The sequence below is a fragment of the Perognathus longimembris genome, chromosome 28 (assembly GCF_023159225.1).
Source record: "Perognathus longimembris pacificus isolate PPM17 chromosome 28, ASM2315922v1, whole genome shotgun sequence".
NCBI classification, from domain to species: domain Eukaryota; kingdom Metazoa; phylum Chordata; class Mammalia; order Rodentia; family Heteromyidae; genus Perognathus; species Perognathus longimembris.
The window spans coordinates 14,449,136-14,476,055 of record NC_063188.1 but is presented as its reverse complement, the minus strand read 5'-3'; the positions used below and the strand labels follow the sequence as shown (position 1 = coordinate 14,476,055).

General features: G+C 43.6%; 1 protein-coding gene across 1 annotated transcript in view; it reads right to left on the bottom strand.

The window, feature by feature from the left end:
* Positions 1-2,197: 2,197 nt before the first annotated feature.
* Gpc3 (glypican 3) overlaps positions 2,198-26,920 on the bottom strand; it is a 393,667-nt gene continuing 368,944 nt past the window's right edge. Inside the window, exon 8 of the mRNA XM_048335774.1 lies at positions 2,198-2,583. Within this exon, the coding sequence (XP_048191731.1) occupies positions 2,417-2,583 (167 nt within the window). The 3' untranslated portion in view covers positions 2,198-2,416. The remainder of the gene's footprint in view (positions 2,584-26,920) is intronic.

Sequence of the window (26,920 nt, the reverse complement as noted above, 5' to 3'; positions counted from 1 at the left end):
TCCTTTCACACATGAATCTTGGAGGGATATTGAATATCCGTACTATAACCAAGGGATATGGAATTATAATGATGGATTATTAGCAGTGTTATTCCTTACATGCATTTCTTTTGTAATAACTGTGAGAAAACCATCTTTTCTATCAAAGTAGTTTGCTTCCTTCCTGTTCATCTTGAGAAAATTGGTTTTACTGAAAAGTTCCTGCTTTGGCCACATTGCTTGGCCCTTGGTCATTACATTTTAGTTACATACATTCTTCTCCTGAGCACTTTAAAACAAATGGTTAGAAGCTCCTTCAATTTTAGTTGCATCCTGTTCACTAAGCCACATCTTTCTGCAGCTTCCCCTCCAAAGCTGAGACTTGAAGTCAGGGCCTTGTACTTGCCAGGCAAGTGCTCTTCCACTGAGCTAAATCCCAACACCAGAACACACACACACACACACACACACACACACACACACACAATATATATATATATATATATATATATATGTATGTATATATGAGCAGAGTGTTTTTTGTGGTTTGGTTTTTCCTCCCCTGAACAGCTACAGAATGATTGCTTTGCTTTGCTTTTTTTCCCCTTTGTTTCCCCAAAGGACAGTCTTATTTAAGGTGGTTCCTTGCCCTCTGCCAATGGAGGCAGAGGGGTGGGACCTGCTAGGTTAGGTATACAAAGGGAGCAGTCCAGGCTGGCAATATGACCTAGTGGCAAGAATGCTTGCCTTGTATACATGAAGCCCTGGGTTCAATTCCTCAGCACCACATATATAGAAAAAGCCGGAAGTGGTGCTGTGGCTCAAGTGGCAGAGTGCTAGCCTTGAGCAAGAAGAAGCCAGGGACAGTGCTCAGGCCCTGAGTTCAAGCCCCAGGACTGGCAAAAACAAAAGATAATAATAATAAAAAGGGAGCAGTCTGATCCCTGTGTGTGCTTGCTTTTTTTGCCCCCGCCCCTTTTTTTTGCTGATAGACAACCCTTCAGCAGAAGGAAACGTTGCCTTGTTGAGCTCCTTTCAAGTTGGTGTTCATATTCCTAGGCAAGAGCTCAACATCCTGAGCTTTTTTTTTGTGGTCAGTCGTGGGGCTCGAACTCATGGCCCTGAGGTTTTTCTTTGCTCAGGTGAGTACTCTACCACTTTATGCCACAGCATCATTTCCCTGAGCTATAGCTTACAACTTATTTCCTTTGGACAAATTTAATTTGTGGAAAAATGAGAGGTATCCAACATGGCAACAAGACCTAGTGAGACCTATGCTTTTGGAGGTAATCAAACAAAAATGGAAAAAAAAATGCCATGTGATCCAGCCCAAGGATTGGGTGTCTGTTATGTAACTCTGAAAGTTGGACCTGTGGCTGTCCACGTAGACATTTAATGAGAACGAGGCTTGCAAGTTTCCAGTAAGATGGAACAACGTCCCCGCTGGAGGCGCTAATCAACAGCTGTCAACACAATTCAGTTGTAGAAAGCTTATGGAATACTCACTCAAAGATGGAAAGCTACAAGCAAGCCATAAAAGTGGGCTCTTTAAAAAATATTTTTTTAAACTGGTCCTGGGGCTTGAACTGGGAGTGTAGGTGTTGTCCCTGAGCTTCTTTGGATTCAAGGCTAGCTCGCTACCACTCAAGCCACAGCATCACTTCTGGCTTTTACTAAGTCATTTATTGGAGACAACAGTCTTATGGACTTTTGTGTTTGGGCTGGCTTTGAACCATGATCCTCAGATCTCAGCCTACTGAGTAGCTATAATTAAGTTGTGACCCACGGCACCTGGCTCCCTGAGCATTTTTGGTCAAGGATGGCAGTCTACCACTTGAGCCACAGTGCTACTTTCACCTTTTTGGTGGTTCATGGATGAGGAGTCTCAGAAACCTTTCTGACAAGGCTGGCTTTGAACCATGATCCTCAGATCTCAGCCTCCTGAGTAGGATGACAGACGTGTACCTCAGGTGCCCAGTCCCTTTGGGAGTTGTGACAGATTTACAGTGACAAGAAAGCCAGGCAACAAGAAGGAAAAGCACAACACAAAACAAGTAAGTAAAGAAGACAGCAGACCTTTTTATTTGAACATTTATTTTATTTTTTTTTTCAAAGAAATCCATGCAGAGAAAGAAAGAGGGAGAGAGCGAAACATGGAAACCATGTTCTAGCAGCCAAACATAAGAAAATAATTTGGCACCACTTGATTTTTTTTTTCCTTTTTCTTTTTTGCAAAAAAGACCATCTCTACGACTACTAAAATGGACCTTCCTCAGAAAGCTCCCATTTCATGTTCGAAAACATAACGCAGGGTTAGTCTTCTACTTAATGGCTGGAGGAGGTATATAAGTAAAAAAATAGAAAAAAAAGAAAGGTGGTTCCCTCTGGGGAGGACCACGGGGTGCTGCCCACAGCACGCGCGCCGGGTGCCCGGGAGTCAGTGCACCAGGAAGGAAAAGCAGGCCACGGCGATGGCCAGCCTGGGCAGGCTCTGCAGGGGGCTCGCTGCGCTCCCCACGTTGTGGGAAGAGGCGATCTCATTGTCCTGGTTCCCATGTGGCTTGCTTCCAGGAGCTTCGTCCACATCCAGGTCATAAGCCAGTTCTGCCAAAAAGAGATGAGAGAGACGTGAAACGCGGGCCGAGGCGCACGCATGCGCAAGCGCTACAAAGGGGTTTATGAACACCGTGCATCTTCAGCAATGTATATTTTGTTTTATGCAGATAAAAAGCTATTTGTAAAGCTGGGTGCCAGTGGCTCATGCCTGCCATCCTAGCTACTCAGGAGGCTGAGATCTCAGGATCACAGTTCAAAGCCAGCCCAGGCAGGAAAGTCCCCATGAGACTCTTATCTTCAGTTAACCACCAGAAAATGGGAAGTGTCACTGTGGGTCAAAATGGTAGACTGCTACCTTGACCAGAAAAAGCTCAAGGACGGCACCCAGATCTTGAATTCAAGACCCATGACTGCCACAAACATGAACAAAACAAAAACAAAACCCAATTTGTATATATTTACCTACCAAAGTACCTTATTAGTTCAACTTTGGAATTAACTTTTGTCAGTCACGCTCCATGGCTTGAACAGTACTAAAACTGATTACATTTGTTTGTGCCCGCCCTGGGGCTTGAACTCAGGGCCTGGGCAGTGTTCCTGAGTTCTTTTTGCCCAGGGCTAGCACTCTACCACTTGAGCCACAGCGCCACTTCCTGCTAGGCTGGCTTCGAATCGTCCTCACATCTCCGCCTCCTGAGTAGCTAGGATGACAGGTGTAAGCCACCAGCACCCAGCAGTTCCTTCTTTTCTTTCTTCCTTTCTTTTTAAAATAAGGTCTGTTTATCTCCCCTGGGAATGAAAGAAGGTGAACCAAGACTAACTATAAGCTATCGTCCAGATTCTGAAAAGTGTGGACATTTTGCTGCTTAACACCCAAGTCCCACCGCCACCAAGGGAAAGCTAAACAAGAAGAGAGCAGTTTTGTCAGAAAATTCAAAGTCGGTTGGCCTAGGCTGAGGGCATGAGTTCTTTGAAAATTGCCTTTCCAGACCTAAGAGATCGAATCTACCCCCTTGGCTTTTCTAGGCTCTCTGGCCAATGTTTCTATTTTAATATCTTGTGAAGGTGATAGGAGGTGACTCAACATCACTAGGCAGCCAACTGTCCTGTGGCCAGGGAGCCGGAAAGCAGCCTCTGGGACACTGCTACACAGCAACTGGCCCGGAGGAAATAAGTGGGATTCTACGGAGGGAAGGAAGGAAGGGGATGGAAGGGCTCCTCTTACAAGGCATGAAAGACTCAGGAAGCAAGTGCAGAAAATAAGCTGGTCCAGGAGGCAGTCCAGGGCCCCCAAGGCTGAGCGATAGCTGGCATGGGTTAGGCACACAGCAAATACATGCAGGCGACTCAAATCAGTGGGTATGATTTCTCACATTGTGATTCCACTTTCCAAAAGGAGCATTTTTTTTGCCAGTCCTGGGTCTTGAACTCAGGGCCTGAGCACTGTCCCTGGCTTCTTTTTTTTTTTTTTTTGCTCAAGGCTAGCACTCTGCCACTTGAGCCACAGTGCCACTTCCGGCTTTTTCTGTGTGTGTGGTGCTGAGGAATCGAACCCAGGGCTTCATGCATGCTAGGCAAGCACTGTACCACTAGGCCATATTCCCAGCCCAACAGAACCAATATTATCATGCCCCAATGGAAAGGGGGTGGGGAGGGCGAGTGAAAGTGTTACTTTAGCTCCTAAGATGATATCTTGTTTCTTGAATTTGCATATATTTTTTCCTGGTCCTGGAGTTTGAATTCAGGCCCCGAGTGCTAGCCTTGAACTTTTTTGCTCAAGGCTAACACTCTAGCACCTGAGCCACAGCTCCGCTTTCATCTTTCTGTATGGGGGGGGACTTAATTAGAGATAACAATGTCATGGACCTTGTTGGCCAAGGTGACTTGGAGCTGTGATCTTCAGATCTCAGCCTCCTGAGGAGCCAGCGTGACAGGACTGAGCCACCAGCACCTAGCTCATTAGAATTCTTTTTCTTTGCCACTAAGAAATGAGGTCCTAACTTCATGCATATGAATCCGATCACCTTTTCCTCCTCTCAAAATGAAGAACGCTTTGCTTTCTGAGTAGTCCTGATAGCAATTCAAGTTTTCCAGGGATTTCTTTGACCCAGAGAAAAGTCACTTAGCAAAGCCCCAGTCTAGCTCCCCCTCCCCCTCCCTCGCTGCCTTGCCACCGATCTACTAACCAAATAAAAAGAGAAAAAGAACAAAGAGCAATGCTCTAGTTGGAATCAGATGTCTCTGCCTGAAAGGTGAACTATGCAGGGCCCGCAAGGCGGCTGGGGTCAGCTGTCAGTGGGCAAGGAAAGGAAGGAGAGCGAGCAGGGGGGGCATAATCCTGGGTCACGATCAGGTTTCAGTGAAGTGCAAAACACACATGGCTGGCTGTGTTGAAAGCTCAGCCTTAGGGTCACAGTAGCTTCTCCACTTAAGAAGAGTATTTTTAGGGTTGACCTGAATGATAGTGTTCTCAGCCTTGCTTTCAGAGGCCTTTTCTAGATGATGCCCCTTGCCGAACAGCAAGATGAAAGAACGTCTTCTTATGTTACCACTCAGCTCCTGCTCAGTTTCTCCCTCTTCAAATAATCCATTTCCCACGGAATAGTCTTTATTTACTGGAGCAGTGAAGGCAAGTGCAGGAATTCTGCTAAGTGCAGTTGTTTCTCATCTTTTTACTTGCCCCTCCCCTCTAATTTTATTTTAGTTTAGTTTAGTTTTCTCTCTTGGATCTTAACTTGGAAATGAAAATAATGACCTCTAATGATTGATTCGTCGTTGAATGCCAGGTGTGGTGCGATAGGATTTCTCCACATTATCTCATTTAATTTCACCTCTTCACTGCATTGTGAAGTAGGGGTTATAGAATTCCCATTGTACTGGCAAGAAAGTGCAAGCTCAGGTTATTTTGTCTGTATTGACACCTCTGGTAAGGAGTGGATAGATCTTAAGCCTTCTGTGAAGCTATGTTGCCTCTTGAAAAAGTCTATATTACCAAAAAGACTGCAGAGCTTTTAGAAATTAAGATGCTTACTTGAAAGAAATTCAATTTGTCCGCTATATATCATTAAACAGAACTTCCAGCCGGGTGCCGGTAGCTCACACCTGTAATCCTGACTATTCAGGAGGCTGAACTCTGAGGATCACAGTTCAAACCCAGCCCTGGCAGGAAAGGCCATGAGACCCTTATCTCCAGTTAACCATAGGAGAGCAGAAGTAGAGCAGTGGCTCAAAGTGGTAGAGCACTAGCTTTGGGCATAAAAGCTCAGGGACAGCACCAAGGCCCTGAGTTCAAGTCCTAGGACTGACTAAAATAAAAAATAAAGAGAACTTCCACAAAGCATAGAAGGGGCTGGGAATATGGCCTAGTGGTAGAGTGCTTGCCTCCCAAAAAGCATGAGAAAAGTCATGTACAATTGACCACCTACTTGATTTAGGTCGGCTTGTGAAAATTTTGTGAAATACTGGGAAGATCTTTGTGTCTAAGAGTCTGAAATGGGCATGATCAGTTCTATTTCCCTGAAGAAACCAATGATGATAATGCAACCATTAGCCTCCACCCCCCCACCCCACCCCCGCCTCCATCTAGGCCCAAACCTTAGGTCAAGGGCCAAAGGGCCCCTAGACATATTCCTGAATGTTACTTGTTTGTGCTCTTGAAGCTGTGGTTCTCAGTTCAGGGATGGCTCAGTCTTATCACTGAATCCCATAGCCCTATCTCTGCTGGTATACATTGCCACTAATCCTACAAAAACCCACTCTGGGTCTGGGCCACCATCACGAGGATTAGAGATGAAGAAGATAGTATAAATACAAAGCAGCATGGTAAGAGATGGAGGAAACAGGATTTTGGACCAAGATAAATATGAACATTCCTGGACAGAGGACATATAATCCCACTGAATTCAATAAACAACACTAGCCTGTGATGTCCCAGCACTGGACTAGGAGGCTGGAGAATGCATTATTATCTGCTCCAAGGAATCTTACACTTCAGTGGAGGGCAATAAACAAACCAACCAGGAGGTATTTGGGCTCAAATAAAAGCATAAGCAAAATACCTCGAGAGTAGGGGGAAGAGAGATCAAAGTCCCAAATGCAAGCTTCTCAGAAGATTTCTTGGAATGAGAAGGGGGTAGATGCAATGTCCATCATGAAAATATGGTAGGACTGACTCTATGGTTATTCCAGGCAGATGGTTCAGCGTGAGCCCAACTCACCAAGACTTGGAGAATGTAGAGAGGGTGGACTCAGTAGGAGGAAGCAGCGCCCACGGGGCCAGGGGGTACAGAGTGTATGGACATGGTGGTGGGGATGTGGGGGGAGGGGGGAGGATGTGCTAGTGATGCACAGTAAAGGAGAAAGGAGCATATCATGATGCATTAGGAATGCCCCACGGTGAGAAGTGAGGAGCCATTGAAGGATGCCAACTCAGGAAACCATACAGCCTTGACTTGTGTCTCTAGAAAGATGATTGGTAAGTGACTTCTCAGACATCTTGTCTTAGAAGCCCGTGGGAACAGGATATGAGGATAAGTCAGTAACCAAGAAAAGAAAGGAAAGAAAAAAGGAAGGGGAAGGAAAGAAGGACTATGAAGAAGTTTATACCAAATCATAGATTTGAGTTTGGAACCAACCAGTTGTATTATTATGAGAATCACTATTTTCTTTCAAATCATTTTATCAGTGATTTTCTTTCCCAGAATATACTGTTCTTGTTGTAGGTGTATGTCATAACACACACACACACACACACACACACACACACAGACACACACACACACAGTTTCTTGAAGTTGATTATCAGTGAGAAGCTTGCAAATGAGTAAGATTTTCATGTGAAATCCAAAAAAGCAGTTCCTATTTGTAATCTGTTTCTGCCTAGAGGGTAGATCCAACAATCTGAACTAATTATATACTCAGCTGTAACTCTCATTTGCTTTCATGTCCCTTTGTGTTACTGATAAGATGATCCATTTAAAATACCAGCCATGGAGCTGGGGATATGGCCTAGTGGCAAGAGTGCCTGCCTCGTATACCTGAGGCCCTGGGTTCGATTCCCCAGCACCACATATACAGAAAACGGCCAGAAGTGGCGCTGTGGCTCAAGTGGCAGAGTACTAGCCTTGAGCAAATAAAGAAGCCAGGGACAGTGCTCAGGCCTTGAGTCCAAGCCCCAGGACTGGCAAAAAAAAAAAAAAAATACCAGCCAGTGATTAGGATCTGCACTGTTGAGTTATGTGTTAGCAAGTTTCACTAGTCAGAAAAGTAGAGAATGGAGACTCCTCCAACCTTGGTTGCTCCAAGTGTGCTAGGAAAGTCCTTAAGGTGTTCACAGCAATGGTGGGGATTACAAAGCCTAGTTCCATGTCTGGAGCAACCACTGCCTAACTAGTTCACCTTTCACCTGTCATTTCCTTCTTGGGGCTTCAATGGCCCCATTTTCTAAATCAGAATGCTGAACTGAAAAGTTTCCCTCTAGTTATTTAGTACCCTTTGATTTAAGGCTCTGGAGCTAGTATAGGGTATAGTCTGTTGCAGGATGTAATTATTCCTCTACATGCAGACACCAAGATGGCCGCCTCCAAGCTGGCTGCCCCCAACACAACCTCCATATGCAAGTAGGGTCAATCAGTTGCTTCTCTTGGGTTGTTTCTATTAAATCCTGGATTCTCTTTTATTCCCTTGAACCATTCTAATCTTGGATGAGACATCCTGGTGATAAATCCATGCTAGTCTGTTTGGGTTTTTGTTCAAGTCTGGCATCATGACAACCACCGAAGCTGGTACACACACAAAGTTTTGGGGAAGAAGTTGCTAGACATGGGGTGTATTGAGCAGACTTGAACAGGCAGCCGAGGCAGATCTGGCAGCCAGTAAGAGCAGCCTTGGGCCCCTTTCAAAGGCACTTGGGTCTTGTGCATGTAATAGTAAGCAAATGTTCCCCCTTCGGAGAGCATAGGCATGAAGGAAAACAATGAGTTGCTATAGGGGCTTCCTCCACACTAACAGGAAGACTTCACAGGGCAGCCTGAAAGAAGAGTTGCCATCAAAATACCAGGGGAGAGAATGCTACTGCTCAGCCAAGCGGGGGTTTCTTCCCTGCCAAGCTTGTATGAGCAGATGGCTTCAATCTGGCCCCAATATAGCAACAGAACAACACTGCTATCTCCATGTTTTACATTTTCTGTGTACAGTTGGCCCCTTAAGACTGGAAGATGTGAGATGTCAGGGCATTGCCTGACATACCCCAGAGGATGGAATACAGGGGAAATCTCCAAGGAAACAACATTCAGTGCAATACTGCTCACTCTCTGCCCATTCTCACAGAAGCCCTTGGGTTCTGCTATTTGCTTCTGAATCCCAAACACATTCTTGGTTTCCTTGTCTACCCCTCATCTTAAGCCTTCTTCCTGTCACTTTTAATACCCCTCCTTGGTGAATGTCACATATGACTACTTGGATTGCCAACCGAAAAAAGCCACTTTCAAATGATGGTAGAGCCCCTAAAAATCTAGAGTTTTTTTTTCTTCAGAGGTCAGACACAGGGGAACAGGTATAGTTGAGACCTCCAGTTTTTTGTTTTTGTTTTGTGCCAGTCCTGGGACTTGAACTCAGGGCATGGGTGCTGTCCCTTAGCACTTCTGCTCAAGGCTGGTGCTCTACTACTGGAGCCATAGCTCTACTACTGGCTTTTTGGTTGTTAATTGGGACATATATGTGCCACAGATTTTCCTGTCTAGGCTGGCTTCATACCATGATCCTGATCTCAGCCCCCTTAGGTTACAGTTACAAGCCACCAGCACCTAGCAAGGCCTTCAGGTTTGAATTGATCTAATGAGACTCCTTTCACAATATACCTTATTACCAAACAAGTAGACTGCCCAACTTGCCCATTTAATGAGAGTCAAACCTGAGACTGATCCAACAGCCTCTCCTGGAAGAGAATCAGGGAAATGAGATGCCCACTTTATTTTTTTATGGCTAATTCCAGCCTACAATCATCCTTAGTGACAGTATGGAGATATTGAAAAGGCAGAGTACATTTTCCCTATTAGATAAGGTGTCATCTTGACCACTGCCGGCCTGTTTCTGAGTGGGTGTATTTCAGTCTTCTAGTTTACATTACAGAGGATATGGCAACATGGTGCCTTGGTTTGCATCTTTCCAGGGATGGAGAAGAAAAGCACTCAGGGCCTGAGCACTGTCCCTGGCTTCTTTCTGCTCAAGGCTAGCACTCTACCACTTGAGCCACAGCGCCACTTTCGGTTTTCTGGTGGTTCACTGGGGATAAAAGTCTCATGGACTGGGCTGGGAATATGGCCTAGTGGCAAGAGTGCCTGCTTCGTATACATGAGGCTCTGGGTTCGATTCCTCAGCACCACATATACAGAAAACAGCCAGAAGTGGCGCTGTGGCTCAAGTGGCAGAGTGCTAGCCTTGAGCGGGAAGAAGCCAGGGACAGTGCTCAGGCCCTGAGTCCAGTCCACAGGACTGGCCAAAAAAAAAAGTCTCATGGACTTTCCTGCCCAGGCTGGCTTCAAACTGCGATCTTCATATCAGCCTCATGAGGAGCTAGGGATGTGGGCGTAAGACACTAGCACCCTGCAGAAAAGCATGCCATTTTATATTAAGCCATACAAGCCTAGAGGGTAGAGTAGGTATGTACAATCTGTAAATTCATCATTGACTTCCTAGAACACTTCTGGTGTATCAGGCACCCTCCGTCTTCAAAGCACACAAGGCTTGGGTGGAAAGATCTTAGGAGCACTGGTAGGTAATTTGAGTCTCCTGGACTTCTTTAACTAGAATGCTGGATATTGTGACTCAGAAATTCCTGGCTAGTGATTTAAGACAGCGCCTTCCATTGCAACTTCCTTGTCAGGAGGAGAACACCATATTCATTGCCCCTAATTGGGGCTCAGACTGCTTTGTTTTCGAATACAAAATTACTTCAAGGGGTTTCAGCCCACTAACTATGCTTCACTATTGTGTCTAACAATTATGAAATAAATCAAAATGACCCAATCCTTTGGAAAACAATAAATCATTTTACTGTATAATCTTATTATCACATGGGCCACTTATTGTACTGGATTGGATATATTACAAGCCAAATCATATTGCTACAAACAGAACAGCTCCATTCTGGAAGCCTGGGCAGTATGAGTACTCTCATCTTCATTGTGGCTACTTTGCTTATGAGTGTCACCACACTCTCATGCCACTTAGTCAAGGCTGTGGAAAGCTCTAGAAGCAGCAGCCCATTCAAGCCTTCCCTTCCTACTGCAGAGCTTAGCTCATTCCCATGGAAATGATGGACCTGAGAGGAGTGAAAGGAGAGGAGCAAGCTGGGGACAAACACTAGTTGGTTAGGCCCAAGGGCATTGATAGAGCCAATTGGCTTAGAGAAGGCAACAAAAGAGAGGTTTCTGTTTGATTGAAGTGTGTGTGTGTGTGTGTGTGTGTGTGTGTGTGTGTGTGTGTGTGTGTATGCTGGTCCCAGGGCTTGAACTCAGGGCTTGGGCACTCTCCTTGAGCTTTGACAGCTCCACACCTGGCTTTCTGGTAATTAATTGGAGACAAGAGTCTGTTACAGACTTTCCTGCCCAAGCTGGCTTTCAACCTTGATCCTCAGATCTCAGCCGCCTGAGTAGCTGGGATTATAGGCATGGGCTACCAATGCTCACTGAACTTTTCATTGTTATTGTTATTGTTTGTATTTTGGAAGTGAGCATTTTTAAAAAGGAGGTGTTAACATGGTCAAATGTTATGGAGCAATTCGGAAAAGAAGCTGTTGACTATATTCATTAGAATATTTTTTGTGCCAGGCACCAATGGCTCACGCCTGTAATCCTAGCTACTCAGGAGGCTGAGATCTGAGGATCTGAGATCTAAGGAGACTTTTATCTCCAATAAGGTACTCACAAAAAGCTGGAAATGGCACTGTGGCTTAAGTGGTAGAGCACTAGCCTTGAGTGCAAAAGCTCAAAGCCATTGCCCAGGCCCTGGGTTCAAGCTCCATGCCTGACAAAAAAGAAAAATAAAGGTGGTTTTGTTTTGTGAGTACTAGGGCTTCAACTTAAGGCCCTGCACTCTTGCTCAATTTGCTTGCTCCTGGCTGGTGCTCTACCTTTTGAGATACACTTCTAGCCTAGCTCTTTTGCTAGTTCACAAAAAGTCTCAGACCTTTCAGCCTATGCTGACTTTATAGCAAGATCTTCCAGGCCTTAGCTTCTTGAATAGCTAGGATCACACGTGTGACTCACCAGTATACAGCTAGATACTATCTGAAAGATTTTTAGTAGATGTCTGGACCCAAAATCAGAGAGCTGTTGCTTAATGGTTAAGGCATTTCATGTTGAGAAGAATTTTTTTCTGTCAGTTGTGGGGCTTGAACTCCGGGCCTGGGTGCTGTTCCTTAGCTCTTTAGCTCAAGGCTACCGCTCCACCATTTTGTGTCACAGTGCCCCTTCTGGTTTTCTGGTGGTTAACCGGAGATAATAGCCTCATAGACTTTCCTGCCTGGGCTGGCCTTGAACCTCGATCCTCAGATCTCAGCCTCCTGAATGGCTAGGATTATAGGTGTGAGCCACCAGTGCCCAGCGAAGACTATTTTTTCCTTTCTATTTGGAAGCATGCACTGGTATTCTGGCTCCATCTTCCTACTTTCTGACCTTTGTGACTAGTCTCAGTGAGGTTGCACAGATTCGCTCTCTTCCTACTTTGGACACTGGTCATTTCTCCTCTTTGCTTCAGTGCTTGCCCCTGTCCTATCCTCAATGCTCGAGTGACAAAAGATATCTGGTCCTTTCTGATGGCCTCTTGGTGTACAGGAAGAAGGAATGCTCTATTCTGAGATGCTGGAATAGGTCAGAGCCCTTTTCCTCATGCACCTGTTGAACCACATTTCTTTCTTCCTCAAAACCCTTTGATGGCTCCTTACTTACTTGTGGTATAATGGCTTCATTCCTTAGCAGATCATTCAAGGGCATCTCTGCTTCATCTTTTCTTGCTTCCCAGTTCCAACTGCCCATATATTTTTCCAGGCATCATATAGTATAATCATACCAATGCTGAAAATGTCAGGGACTTTGAAGTGTCTTTATGTTTTTAGCCTATGATTCTCTCTCTCTCCCTCCCCCCTCCCTCCCCTCTCTCTTTCATTGGCCTTCTATTATAACACTAACTTCCATTTGCCTCCTAGTAACACTAGTCATTTCCACTGTGTGCTTTCCTCAAGTAGATTGGACTCCACTGAAGGAAGAAATGAATCTTAATCATTTGTTCTGTCACATGGGTGCGCATGCGCGCGTGTGCGCATTCACATGCTTGTTAACTGACTGGATGACTGAACACCTCCGCTGCCTACTGAGCCATATAATGGTCTATTCCTTCACAGACAGACCCAGGATGAAGACAAGACAGAGGTGAGGCCACACCCTGAGCTCTGGATTCCAGCAACCATTGCTGCGCAATACCCAATTTTCATGACCCAAAGCTTCAGCTTATTGTGCTCAATGTGGATGGAATCCACAAAGACTATTTTCTTCTTCCCTTTTGCTGCCTGGAACCTGATGCCTTGCTATGAGAGCAGCTGACACGTGCCAGCATTCTATGTGACAGGCTGAGCAGGAGACAAGTTTTCAAGTGAGCAGGTTCCTTTTTATTTCATACTCCAGAATCTTCAGGATTGTATCTCCTCAGCTTTGACCTCTGTCCCTGTCTTACAATCTACCCATATCCCTTCTTGCCCATCAACCATTGCTTCCTAAATGGAGGGGCTGTTGATGACTATTGTCTAGGTGGAATTAAAATATAGGCCTCATTAATGAACTACTGCATTGCTTGGCTGTCATGGTATAAAAGCTAGGACTTCACTTCCCATAGCAACACCGGCCAAGCACCCCTCTTCCCTCTACAGTGGGAATATATACAATATATGCGGGCACAGCGATGAGTCTAATTCCTTAACCTGAAAGTTCTGTGCTTTTATTCCCCTCCACTCCCATTTCTCTACTCACTTCTTTTACACTTTCCATTGCTTTATAAACAAATGTCTTGTGTCCACTATTCTCTTGTGTCTAGTTATAGCACTGCTAAACATTTCTCTCCTGTCTTCAGTGTTCTTTCCCCCATCATTAGGTAAAGAGCAAGACTGGCATCTGCAGATGGCTTTTCAATCTTTAAGATGCTTTTCTTCTTCTTTTTTTTGGCCAGTCCTAGGCCTTGGACTCAGGGCTTGAGCACTGTCCCTGGCTTCTTTTTGCTCAAGGCTAGCACTCTACCACTTGAGCCACAGTGCCACTTCTGGCTTTTTCTATATATGTGGTGCTGAGGAATCAAACCCAGGGCTTCATGTATACGAGGCAAGCACTCTTGCCACTAGGCCACATTCCCAGCCCCTTTAAGATGCTTTTCTGTTCCTCTTTACTTGGTTTAAATCTCTGAGCTGGATTTTGTTTCTTCTGGGAGAGATTTTAATATCTTCACTATTTCACTACTTTAATCATTTACCTTCCCAGTACCCTTCCTGCTTCTCACCTCAGTTTCTATCTTTTACCCTTCTAGATCTATTTCTCTGTCCTCATCTACCCTAGCCTAGCACCTGCTCCCCTTCTACCTTTGCTAGTTTCCTTCTCTCTTTCTCTGGTATAGATTCTTCTTGCCTCATACCCATTCCATTTTAGTTTCTGTTGTTTCATGGGGAAAATATTTCCTCGTGTTTCAGGGGAAAATGATTTGAACTTACAAAAAAGGAAGACCTTTCAAATCATTAGTGCAATGTAAAAACAAAAAGAAACACAAACTTTCAAAATAACTACCACAGTCTAAAATTTGGGTAGGTTTTGAAGGGAAATATCAGTTCATGCCAGCTACCTGTTCCTCTGCCCCACCCCAACCAGTGACCAACACCACCAAGGGAGTCTTGGGTCCTGTCATAACTACTCAGGCCAGCCCTCTGGTATGTCACCATCTGGCTCCACCCAGGTGACGGTCTTGCCTGATTCAAACAAACCAATCACAATCTGACAAACGGCTTAAAGGGAAGAGGAGAAGGGGGATAAGAATAATACAAAAATGGCCACTTCTTGACAACACAGCAAGTAAGCAGTTGCCAGGTCCTTCTGCTCATTTGTTAAATAAACTCTGTTACCTTCCAATAATTGCACTCATTGTTCCTGGCATTATTTCTATATTGTCAGAGACCAAGAACCCAGCATGCTCTGCGTCAGTTTCCTACATGCAGTCAGCTCTGGAGATGTTCTGCGACATTGTGGACAGGCATTAAATCGAGCTGTTGATGAAGGGATTCAAACCTGGAACTTGGTGGGGGATATGAAGGTAACTAGCTTCTGCTGCTCTTTCCAGCCCTGAGATTCGAGCATTTCATTCAGGTTTTGAGAGGCCACATGGTAGGGATGAAGGCTGATATAGACACTGTTTAGAAAGGAATCTAAACAGATTGCTCTGCATTCATTCTCTAATAAAAGGAGAGTGGGGACTAAGCCAGTGAGCCAATGGATCACGCCTGTAATCCTAGCTACTCAGGAGGCTGAGATCTGAGGATGGTGGTTCAAAGCTACCTGGGCAGAAAAGTCTATGAGACTCTTGTCCCCAATGAGCCACCAAAAACCTGAAATTGGAGGTATGGCTCAAATGGTAGACCACCAGCTTTGACTACAAAAGCTCAGAAACAGTGCTCAGGCCCTGAATTCAAGGCCCAAGATTGGATGGGGGGAGGGGTGGGAGAGAGAGGGAGGGAGAGAGAGAGAGAAAGACTAATGTTGTTCAGAGACCATGACTAGACTAGAGAAAAGGGCTAATTTGTCGAGGAGATATCACCTAATACATAATGTTAGCAGAGTTAAACAGAGAATTGCCTAGGGTAGGGAGAAAGAACCACATATGTTCACTAAGACTCAAATCTCCAAAGTAAATTAAATATATAGTAGGCAATGTGCAATGTGCACATGTGGTATGGGATGGGCCTCTAAAAACATAGTAAAAGACAGAGTAATCAACTGAGGAACAGTTTATACTGAATTTTCTCCAACCCAACAGGAACAATTAGGAATTCCCCGGTTAGTAGGCAATGAACTCAGTGCAACCATCCAGTGGTTTTTCCTCAGGACATACAGAAAGAAAAGAACTGAGCCAATGAGGGCTGGGAATATGGCCTAGTGGCAAGAGTGCTTGCCTTTTATACATGAAACCCTGGGTTCGATTCCCCAGCACCACATATATAGAAAATGGCCAGAAGGGGCGCTGTTTGAGCGGGAAGAAGCCAGGGACAGTGCTCAGGCCCTGAGTCCAAGGCCCAGGACTGGCAAAAAAAAAAAAAAAGAACTGAGCCAATGAGAAGGCAACTGAAGGGGAAAAAAGCTGGACAATCCTTATACAAACAGTTCTCAGCCAGGTACCTATAATCCTAGCTTGTCAGGAGGCTGAGATCTGTGGATTGAGGTTCAAAGCCAGCCCAAGCAGGAAAGTCTGTGAGATTTTATCTCCAATTAACCACCAGAAAGCCAGAAGTGACGCTGTGGCTCAAAGTGATAGAGTACTAGCCTTGAGCAAAAGAGCTCAGGGACAGAGCCCAGTGAGTTCAAGCCCAATGACCAACAACAAAACAAAACAAAAAACAACCCAAATACTTCTGCAGGCATTAGAACAAAGTAAGCAAGGGCCAAAGGAGGGTTAGGAAAGGTAGGAAGATGTTAGTAGTATGTTTATTGCTCAGCCTGCAAATCCCACAACTGCATGAGGGAAAATGACAATGAGCAAACTGTAATTAGGTATGCAGTGTCACTATAGAAAGCAATTTACTGAAGGGATTGCTACTATGAAAGATGCATTCTCTTTAAATAAAGATTGTTTTCTTCAACTGATTTGTCCCAATTGGTTCTCCCTAGGTGTATGCAAAATCCTGCATAGTAGTTTCTGCTTGTCTTTTGAATGTCTCTGTCAAGTTATTAGAGGAAGTAAGCTGAACCTGTCCAGTCACTATAATTTCCCCACAAATGGAAGAAGTATTAACAGAGGGCTATAGAGATTACAGTTTGGGTCACCCAGGGGAGAAATCTGAAGACCCCCTTTGACTAACAACAAGGTAAGTAATCTTCAAATCTTTTTTCTTTACTATTAAGGCTAAGGCTAAGTTTAGGAGGCCCCCCTTTCAATTTGATTTTTTTTTTCCGGTTTCACCTTTCTCATGCTCCAGCCAGCCAAGCAGTATTTACACATTGCAGAGCCCTCAAAATGGGCTTGGGCTATGTTCTTACTCTACCTGCCTTTTTTACCTCACTACTTTTTTTTTTCTCCCCTTAAACCTTTTTTTTTTTTTCCTAATGCTTCTTTTCATCTTTGCCATTTTCTTTCTTTTTTTTTCTTCTTTGCCAGTCCTGGGTCTTAGACTCAGGGCCTGAGCACTGTCCCTGGCTTCTTTTTGCTCAAGGCTAGCACTCTGCCACTTGAGCCACAGCGCCACTTCTGGCTGTTTTCTATATATGTGGTGCTGAAGAATGGAACCTAGGGCTTCATGTATAGGAGGCCAGCACTCTTGCCACTAGGTCATATTCCCAGCCCCTGCCATTTTCTTTTGTGGAATATCTTTTGGGAGACAATAGGGTTGAAATTGTACAATGCATACATCCTGGTTTGTTACCATTATACAGACCTAAGTCCTTACAAAACCTTCCAGGTGCTAGGCACGAGTAGCTCATGCCTGTAATCCTGGCTACTCAGGAGGATGAGATCCATCTAAAGGATATGGTTTGAGTGTAGCCCTTGAAACTATCTCACAAACAAAGCAAACAAATCAAACACCCCAGCAAATAGCCAGACTAGAGGCATTGCTCAACAGGTAGACTGTCAGCTTTGAGCAAGCAAAGTAAGCAAAGCATGAAGCCCTGAGTTCAAACCCTGGTACTGGCAAAAATCCCAAACCAAAACCATAACATACAGCATTTCAGGTTAAATGTGTGATCATGAATCATCTCTTGAAGTAGATGAGTGCTAGGTGTAGCAATAGAAGCCTACTGACTATAATGTAATATAATGAATTCATTAAACATTCATGGAGCACTAGGAACATTTCTGCATGTACTAGGATTCAGGCAATCAGGCATCCAGGATGCAGGATTAGCTATGGACCTGGCCCTCAAGGGGTTTAGCCAGGTAGCAATGAATAAGAATGGAGCCCTGTTGTTGGCTAACCATGGGGCAGGGATACCCCTGTAGATGCTGAGCTGAGGAAAACCAAGTCTTAGTCTCCAGCTCTTTATCTTTTCCAGGCAGATGATTTGAGTCCAAAAATATCCTGTACTCCAAGTTAGAATGTGATAAGTACCCAAGAGTGGTATGAACAAAGTGTTCTGGAAATTTCGAGCATGGGTAGATAGGCAACGGAAGGGCCTGAGAAGAGAAATGTGGAAAAGACAGACCCATGACATGTACTGCTGCCTGGAAACAGAACGCTTTAGCATTTCACATCAAAGTGACCCAACAGCTGAAATATTATTTGTAACTCTCAAGTGTTTCACAAACATAAGATGGTTGTTGTCTTTGAGACAGGTTTTCATTATATAGCCCAGTCTGGAAAACTATATAATCCAGGCAGGCCTTGAGCTCCTGATTCTTCGTGATTCTCCAGGAATGATAGGCCTGTACCACCATGGCTGTCGTGACCGTCCCTCACCCCCCTCTCTCTTACCTTTTTTTTTTTGTGTGTGTGTGTCAGTCATGGGGCTTGAACTTAGGGTATGAGAACTGGCCCTGAACTCTTGGAGCCACAGCTTCACTTCCGGTTTTCTGGTGGTTCATTGGAGATAAGAGTCTCCCAGACTTTCCTGCTGGGCTGGCTTTGAACTGTCATTCTCTGTAGCTAGGCGTGAGCCACTGGTACCCTCGTGTGATCTCTTTAATTGGAGGGAAATCCAGAAATATTTCTATTGAATCTCTGCTTTGGAACCTAAGCATCGCGCATGTTTTTACATGACTCATTCATTGTCTTTCTCGATTTTCCTCTGGGTCCCTTTCTCTATTGGTGATTACTTGGTAAGTTGAGGTACTGAGGCAAGATCTGGTGCTTTTGGTCTTTAATCACTGACGAACAGGAAACACAAGTCAATAACCCTATCTGTGCCCTGCGAGCCATTCCAAGGTCCGGGCTGGCTGGCTGGTGTTCGGTGGATCTGACTACAGGCGCTCTAGGGTGCAGCTGCTCTTCAAATGAAACCCTAAACCCTTTCAAACACTCGGCAAATCTTTCTACTTTCTCAGCTTGGGAGGCTCTGCAGATTTCCCTCTGCACATTTTTCCAGCATGATGTGAGGTGCCATTTAGTCAAGAGAGATTTAGGAGAATGTCTTTTCAATGCAGACTCCTTTTAAGAGGAATTCCCTCTCCTCTGGAGTTTTCGCCATTAGCTGTCTGTCAGCTTTTACATTTTTTTTTTGAACAAGTCTTGTAAAATAAAGAGCAAATGGGCTCCCATTATTCTAAAAGAAAATCCTGATCTAACCATTCCATAGTATAAATATAAATGAAAACATGATCACATTGTAACCCATAAATATATGTGTGTATACATATCTATCTATCTATCTATGTATTATCTATCTAGTAAAAATAAAATGAAAAAGAAAACCCTGCATGGCTTTCTTTGCTTTCTCCAATTATTACAATGAACACAATGAAAAGCTAGGCAGGAATCATCAAAGGACTGGGAAGCAATGAAATCAGAGGCTCACAACTTTTCTGTGTCTCAGATTCTCATTCCTGTGATCCTAGGAAAAGGCAAGACATGTACTCTTTCCAGAGTTTCTAACTGAGAGGTCTTTGTGCTGGCTGTCCTCAACTTCCAGTGTGTCCCCCTACCTCCTCCGCCATCACCTAGTTTAAAATATCAACTCACCTTAGCAGAGTAAACGGGCACTGGAGGGATGGGAAGGCCTCCATCAAAAGATTGGTAAACAGAGACTATCAGCTTGAATGACTGAAATTAGCAAGGCTAATGCAATGTCACTATTCAAAACAGTGCCAATTTGGAATTTCTTAATGGCCTCAGGAGAGGGAGTCTTTATACATCCTACAATCTCTCTTCATTCTTACCTAAATTCTTTCTCATAGATGTTGTGAATGGCCTGTTTTGTAGCCAACACAAACTTTGTCCAGTAAAATAATGTAAGGAACTCAGAATGAAAAGAGATTAGCTGGTCCAGGCTCCTGTTATTTTAAAGCAGAAATAACTTTGGCTTTCTCCTGATTCCTAGACAAAGCTTGAAATGCAAAGCATGCTCAACTCTAGATTCAGCATGAAAAGGACCTTAACATATGCCCAAGAAGAAGTAATGGACTTATTAAAAGGAAGAAAAGAGGCATTTTCACACACTTCCAAGCTCTGTAGTCCTGTCATATCAGTAATCTTGCTTAAGAATTTCATCCTATTTACATTTCTTCTTTAAATATCCTCAGAACTTGTATGGGCATCAAATATTCAAGCCTGTAAGACATTAATTTCCTTATGTTAATTACAAGAAAAGCATGTAAAGTGCACAAATAATAGAATGTGGAGCACTTGCAGCGATTTCAATAGGAATTGAAAAAAACAGCAGAGCTGTGATTTTAATTGAACACCTGATAATTTAGCAAGCCAGATCTCTTAGGAAGCAAACTTTAAGTATCTTCTTTGGACAAACTCTGGCACTCTTCCAGCATAAGTGCATTTTTCTAGTAGGAAATTTAGTTTATGTTTGATGAGAATAGTATGAACTGCACCATTTGAGTGATTATGAAAATATTTATTAAATCAAAATACCATGGAATGCTTTCATGGCATAGTACACAAAGGACACAGTTCTAAAATATGTGCACGAACACAACACAGGCTATCTGTTTGAACTTTAAGAGAAATAAAAGAAAAATGAAAATAGTGCCTGAAAAACATTTGGGTATCTTGGAATATTTATGGGAAATATAAAAGGCGAAGGAGGCACGAGTATTTTCAAAGCACCATTAAAAGCAAGGGGCAGCCAGGTTTCTTAGAAGTATTAAGTTCTTGTCCTGATTGCCCTGTTGATTTTCCCTAAGATCAAAAAATAAATTACTCTAGCATGCTGGATTCCCTGCGTTCAATTGCCAGCACCACAAAAGAAAAGAAAGAATAAGTTAATGTGTGTGCCTCAGTATCTGTGAAGTGCTTAATATGGGACAGCAGGATTTAGGCGGGAAATTGCCAGGGGCAGGTCTACTCTATGTAGATGCCAGTCTGTTTTCACAGAATGTTAGAAATGAGACTCCTAGCCAGGCACTGGTGGCTTATACCTATCATCTTAGCTACTCGAGGGGCTGAGATCTGAAGATTACAGTTCAAAGCCAGCCTTGGCAGGAAAGTCTGCGGGACTTGTATCTCCAATGAACCACCAGAAAACCGGAAGTGGAGCTGTGGCTCAAAGTGGTAGAGCGCTAGCCTTGAGTAAAAGAGCCCAGGCCTTGAGTTCAAGTCCCATGACCGCCACCTCCACCAACAAAAAAGAAATCTGATTCCCATCATTAAACCCTCATGGGAACCCGGAGGGACAGCAGAACAGATTAGGTATCCCAAGTCACCTACTAGCTATGTGATCACAGTCCTTCAACCTGAGCCACTGATTGTCTGCTAATCTGGGGACCAGTTCATGGTTCAAAGAGAGGAAAAGGATCTGGAACAGGGAGACAGAATGGTAACTGAAATATTTGGTTGTCCCAGAATATGAACAGGGATGAATTATGCAAGGTTAAATTTGGGTGGACTGAAATTTTATGGAGGAACTAATGAGTAAAGTTGGGTTAAACTATTCCAAAAACACCAGGGGAGGGGAAAGAAGGCAAGGCAATTAATGTTATGACAAAAAGGCATGGATTCACTTTTTTAACTGATCCTGGGGGCTTGAACTCAGGGCCTGGGTGCTATCCCTGAGCTTTATACTCAAGGCTAGCACTCTACCACTTTTTACTTCTTTTTGTGGTTAATTGGAGGTAAGAGTCTCACAGACTTTACTGGCTAGGCTGGCTTTGAACTGTGATCCTCAGCTCTGTCTCCTGAGTAGCTCGGATTATAGGCGTGCACCAAGCCACTGGTGCCCCGCTGTCTTCCTCATTTTGAAGCTATTTAATCTAGTTAGTTGGTTCTTCATTTTTGGACAAATTTTCACATCAGCTTTGCTTTCCCACTTCCCAGGCTGCATCTTTAATTACTCTGGACAGAAGGCTAGAGAAGTAAGGCCTAGTCCTTATCATGAAATCTTAACTGAGGGAAAGTAAGAAACGTAATTGGAGTCTGACAATGAAGTCCAGGATTTAGGCAGACTGTGGACTCACCTGCCATATTACTTTGGTGTGAGCCCATTTATCAAACTAGAGCTCTACCACAGAACCAGCCTTTTAGGACAGATGGCTCTACACAGATAGAAATCCATCTCCACTAAGAAATCAAATGGCACCCAAAAATGTCACCTGGGACCAAAAAATGTCAAGTAGGACAAGTGTATCTTTGTTGTACTCTTACTGTCATTTCTATTATAGTCAGTCTCTTTTCATCCAAATATCTTTATTGACTACTTCTTGTCTCATAGCTGATCAGGTGACTAATACTGGGCTGGCACTGCTCAGTCAATAGCCAATTATCTCAATGATACTCTCTATTATCAGGGGCTGGGATGTAGCTCTGTGGCAAAGCTCTTATCTAGCAAGTGCAACATCCTGTGTTCGATCCTTGGAAACAAAAAAGAGAAGACAATAATACTCTCTGTCATCAAATGCAGTCCCAAACACCAGTTGTGCAGGGCCAGGTATCTGGCTGAAGTGACACCAGGTGGTCACAAGAAAGTCACATTTTAATTCTCTTTCAGTGATTCACCCTGTGTATCCTCTAGAAATATGAAACAGATGAACATGGGAGACAGAATGTTAGTGAGGTAAATATGTCGGACTTGAAGGCACTAAATGTTGTAGCTCTCAATACTGGCTCTATTATATGTCAATACTGACTGGACCACAGTTTCCTCAGCTATGAAACAAGATTGCTATGAGATTATGAGAAAACAGTTGGCCTGCTATCTGGAATGCAGCAGATGCCAAATAAATGGAAGAAGTCAGGTGCCAGTGGCTTGTCCTTGTAATGCTATCTACTCAGGAGGCTGAGATCTGAAGATCGAGGTTCAAAGCCAGCCCAGGCAAGAAAGGCTGTGAGCCTCTTATCTCCAGTTAAGTAGCCCAAAAAGCTGGAAATGGAGCCATGGCTCAAGTGGTAGAGCACTAGCCTAAAGCACAAAAAGCTCAGGGACAACACCCAGGCCCTGCATCAATCAATCAATCAATCAATCAACCAACCAATCAAGCAAGCAAGCAAGCAAGCGAGGAATGAATCACTAAATAAATGGAAGCATTCTGTGAAAGAGTGAGCAGGGATGGGGGATTTATAATCCCTCTCTTGATCATCAAGATAGAAAAAAAGTCTTTCAAAAATCTTAAGGAATTTAATTGTGTGTGCTAGAGAATTAAAAAAAAAGCAACTTGAATTTTCTAATGCATTTTAATCTCTGCAAAGGAACAAATTCCAAGTTCCTGTTTCTCACAAAAAGTCTGACAGAATCAATACAAATATGCTAGTACCACAAACCGTAAGAAGAATGGTAGATGAACAATCAATATAATCATGAGGAAAATATCAGGCAGATGCTCTGCTTCAACTGGTTCGAAGTTGCTAAGTCTTCATGCTGGTGTCTCCTTTTTAAACAAATATGTTGCTACAGATGGCTTCTATCCTTTCCATTCAACTGTGGGATTTCACATGCACAGGAGGTGCTAGGCAAAGATGCAGAAACTGTCTTTTTTTTTTTTTGGTTACAGTCCCGGGACTTGAACTCAGGCATTGGGTGCTGAACTTCTTTTACCTCAAGGATGGCTCTCTATCACTTGAGCCACAGCTCTGCTTCTGTTTTTTTGTTGTTTCTTTTTTGTAATTTAGTGGAGATAAAAGTCTCAGAAACTTTCCTGCCAGGGTTGGTTTTGAACTGTTATCCTCAGATCTCAGCCTCCTAATTAGCTAGGAATCCAGGGTTGAGCCACTGGCACTTGGCCGATACATCTTAATACCACAGTCCACAGGCTTTTTAATCCCCATTGCTCTGGGTCTCCTGAGTGTTTCACTAGCCATGCAGGAAATAAAGGCTTAGCTGGGGTGTTGTCACAATTCTGTTCACACGCAATCACTACCTCACTGTTGTGCATGGGAAATGAATCTAAACATTGCTTTTCTTGAGTCTTCTGTCCACTCAACACAGCAGGTGCTGTCCTAAATAGTCTCAGTCCTCATGATGGCCGCTGCCTTAGGCACCATTGGATTGCTCAATGAATACTTGGGACTTGAGCTGAGCTAACTGGCTGGACTGAATGAACTTGCTTTCTCGAATTGCCTTCCCTTCATCCCTGCCTTCAGTAAGGTCACTTCCGCTATGGAGATGGAGGAACACGGCCACTCTTCACTATCCATGGGTCAAGAGATCACCCCCAAAGACATATTTCTTATTTATTTATTTATTTTTATTTTTTATTTATTTTGCCAGTCCTGGGCCTTGGACTCGGCCTGAGCACTGTCCCTGGCTTCCTTTTGCTCAAGACTAGCACTGTACCACTTGAGCCACAGCGCCCCTTCTGGCCGTTTTCTGTATATGTGGTGCTGGGGAATCGAACCCAGGGCTTCATGTATACGAGGCAAGCACTCTTGCCACTAGGCCATATCCCCAGCCCCCCAAAGAGATATTTCTAAGTCTGGAATTCTTAAAAGACTTATGCTTTGAGGAAGAACTAACATCAGGTGAGAAGGAAAAAAACCACAACATTTTGGGGGGAGATGCTGTGGAAAAGAAGGGAGAGGCCAAGGAAGACACAGATCTAAATGCAAATGCAAACCCTACCTCTTGCCAATAAGATGTTCCACAAATCTTTTTCCTCTTCCTCCTCCTTTTCCCCCTCACTCTCCCCTCCCCACCCCCCCTCCCCACTCCCTCCTCCCTCTCTACCCTCTTCCTCTTCCTGCTCCCCCTACTGCTCTCTCTCCCTTCTCTTCCCTCTACCTCCGCCATTATTGTTATGATTATTATCATCAGTAGTAGTAGTAGTAGTAGTACTTGGGCTTATTATTAATTGTAGTAGTTGGGTTCGGATTCAGGGCCTTACACTTGGGCTAGGCAGGTGGTATTCCCCTTGAGACACATCCCAGGCCTATTGCTTTCCAGTTGTTTTCAGATAAGGTTTTGCATTGTTGCTTCTGCTGGCTTGGGACTGCAAATCTCCTGCTTTCAGCTCTCAAGTAACTGGGATTAACAGGTGTGCCAGCTTGTGAACTGGGACATCTCACTCATTTTTTTTCTTTGCCTGGGCTGGCCTTAAACTGTGATTTTTTGTCTCTGTCTTCTAAATAGCAGGGACTACAGACATGTTCCACTATGCCTGGCTCTGTCATTTACTTCTTTAAACCTCATTGTTGTCATCCCTAAGGTGGATGTGATTAGCCCTCCTACAATTTGTGGAGAGAATTAAATGAGAGCATCTATGAAAAGTTCTTTACATAACAGCTGGTATTTCCTGATATCTCAATAAATATTTATGGTAATCAGGAGAAAGGCATGTAAAGTGCACAAGTGATAGAACTTGGAGCACTTGCAGCGACTGTGTAATTTTTCTAAATAAAGCAATCAGACCACACATCACATGCATTATGGAGCTCCATTTTAAGCACGATAGAGCTCTACACACTGACTTGCCAGACTTCATTGTAATACTGTGCCTAATAACATTGGCTTCTCAGATCTTCCCCCCACCCCCACCCGCAAGGAGGTAGGCTGATAGGTGTGAGCCACCAGGGCCCAGCTCACTTCTGGTTTTGAAATTAGCATGCGTAATAATACAAAGGGGTTTCACTGTGAGAACTCTACCAACATATTTACAGTATCCATTTAGCAAGTACACTTTCTCTGTTATATCCCCGTAACTCCCCTTCCATCCCCTATCCTTTTTCTTTTCTTTCTTTTTTTTTTTTTTTTTTTTGCCAGTCCTGGGCCTTGGACTCAGGGCCTGAGCACTGTCCCTGGCTTCTTCCCGCTCAAGGCTAGCACTCTGCCACTTGAGCCACAGCGCCACCTCTGGCCATTTTCTGTATATGTGGTGCTGGGGAATCGAACCCAGGGCTTCATGTATATGAGGCAAGCACTCTTGCCATGAGGCCATATTCCCAGCCCCCCCTATCCTTTTTCAAATAGTATTTGGAGGATTTCATGATGGCATCATTCAAATACATATAATTATATAATAAATATATACTATATACAATATGTAAAATATATGTATTCATATAATATATATTTTATACATTCATATAGTTATTTATTATATATGTTATATTAAGCCATATATTTGTATTTATAGTATATGTAAAATATAGATATATAATGTAGATACATAATATATAATATAAAAATATAATATAAAATATGCACTATTTAATATCAATATATTTTATATGTAATATTGAACCCTTAGTACCCTGTCCTTTCTTCCCCTCTTCCAGTGATTTTTTTCACACACTTCCTAAATACAACCTCTCAGTTACACTGAAGGAATATTCATTTTTGTATTGGTTATAAATATTTTAGGATGAAGAAAGACTTCATGCAGAAAGAAGCAAGCAGGGCTGAAGGGTTGGGCGTGGGAGGTGGAGGTGAAGGACGCAGGTTAGAGGCCTTCTAAAGACAAACTAAACAGAAACAGTGGGACAAACAGTGAACGAATGCAGCAGTGAGACTCACTAGACATGATCTTGGAAATGAACTTTACAACTTGGGTGGGGAGGGGAGTTGGGAGGGAAAAATCTGGGAGAAAATGAGGGAGGGGGAGTTACACTGTTCAAAAAGAAATGTACTCATTACCTGACTTCTGTAACTGTAATTCCTCTGCATATCATCTTTATAATAAAAATTGAAAGAAATAAAAATGAAAAGGCCTATGGACATGGTTCTGGAGTGAGAGTGCTTTCCTAGCAAGTGTAACATTGTAGATTCAATCTTCAGAACTGTACAGAAACAAACAAATAAACAGTGGGTTGGAAAGCCTGGGTTGGATGGGATAAATGAAGACTGAGGGAATATTTCCATTTTAGATAGAAAAGAAATGGCCAAAAATGTATGGACAATACCCCTGAAACAGTTTGGCTAGACTGTGTGAGAAGAAGCAAGAAATTAGATGAAGGAGAAAAGCTAGAATAAAAGTGAACAGGAATCATTTCATAAAGAACTGAATCACAAAGGAATGCCTATGGCTTCTAGCAATTGCCTAAGGCAGATGAACTTTC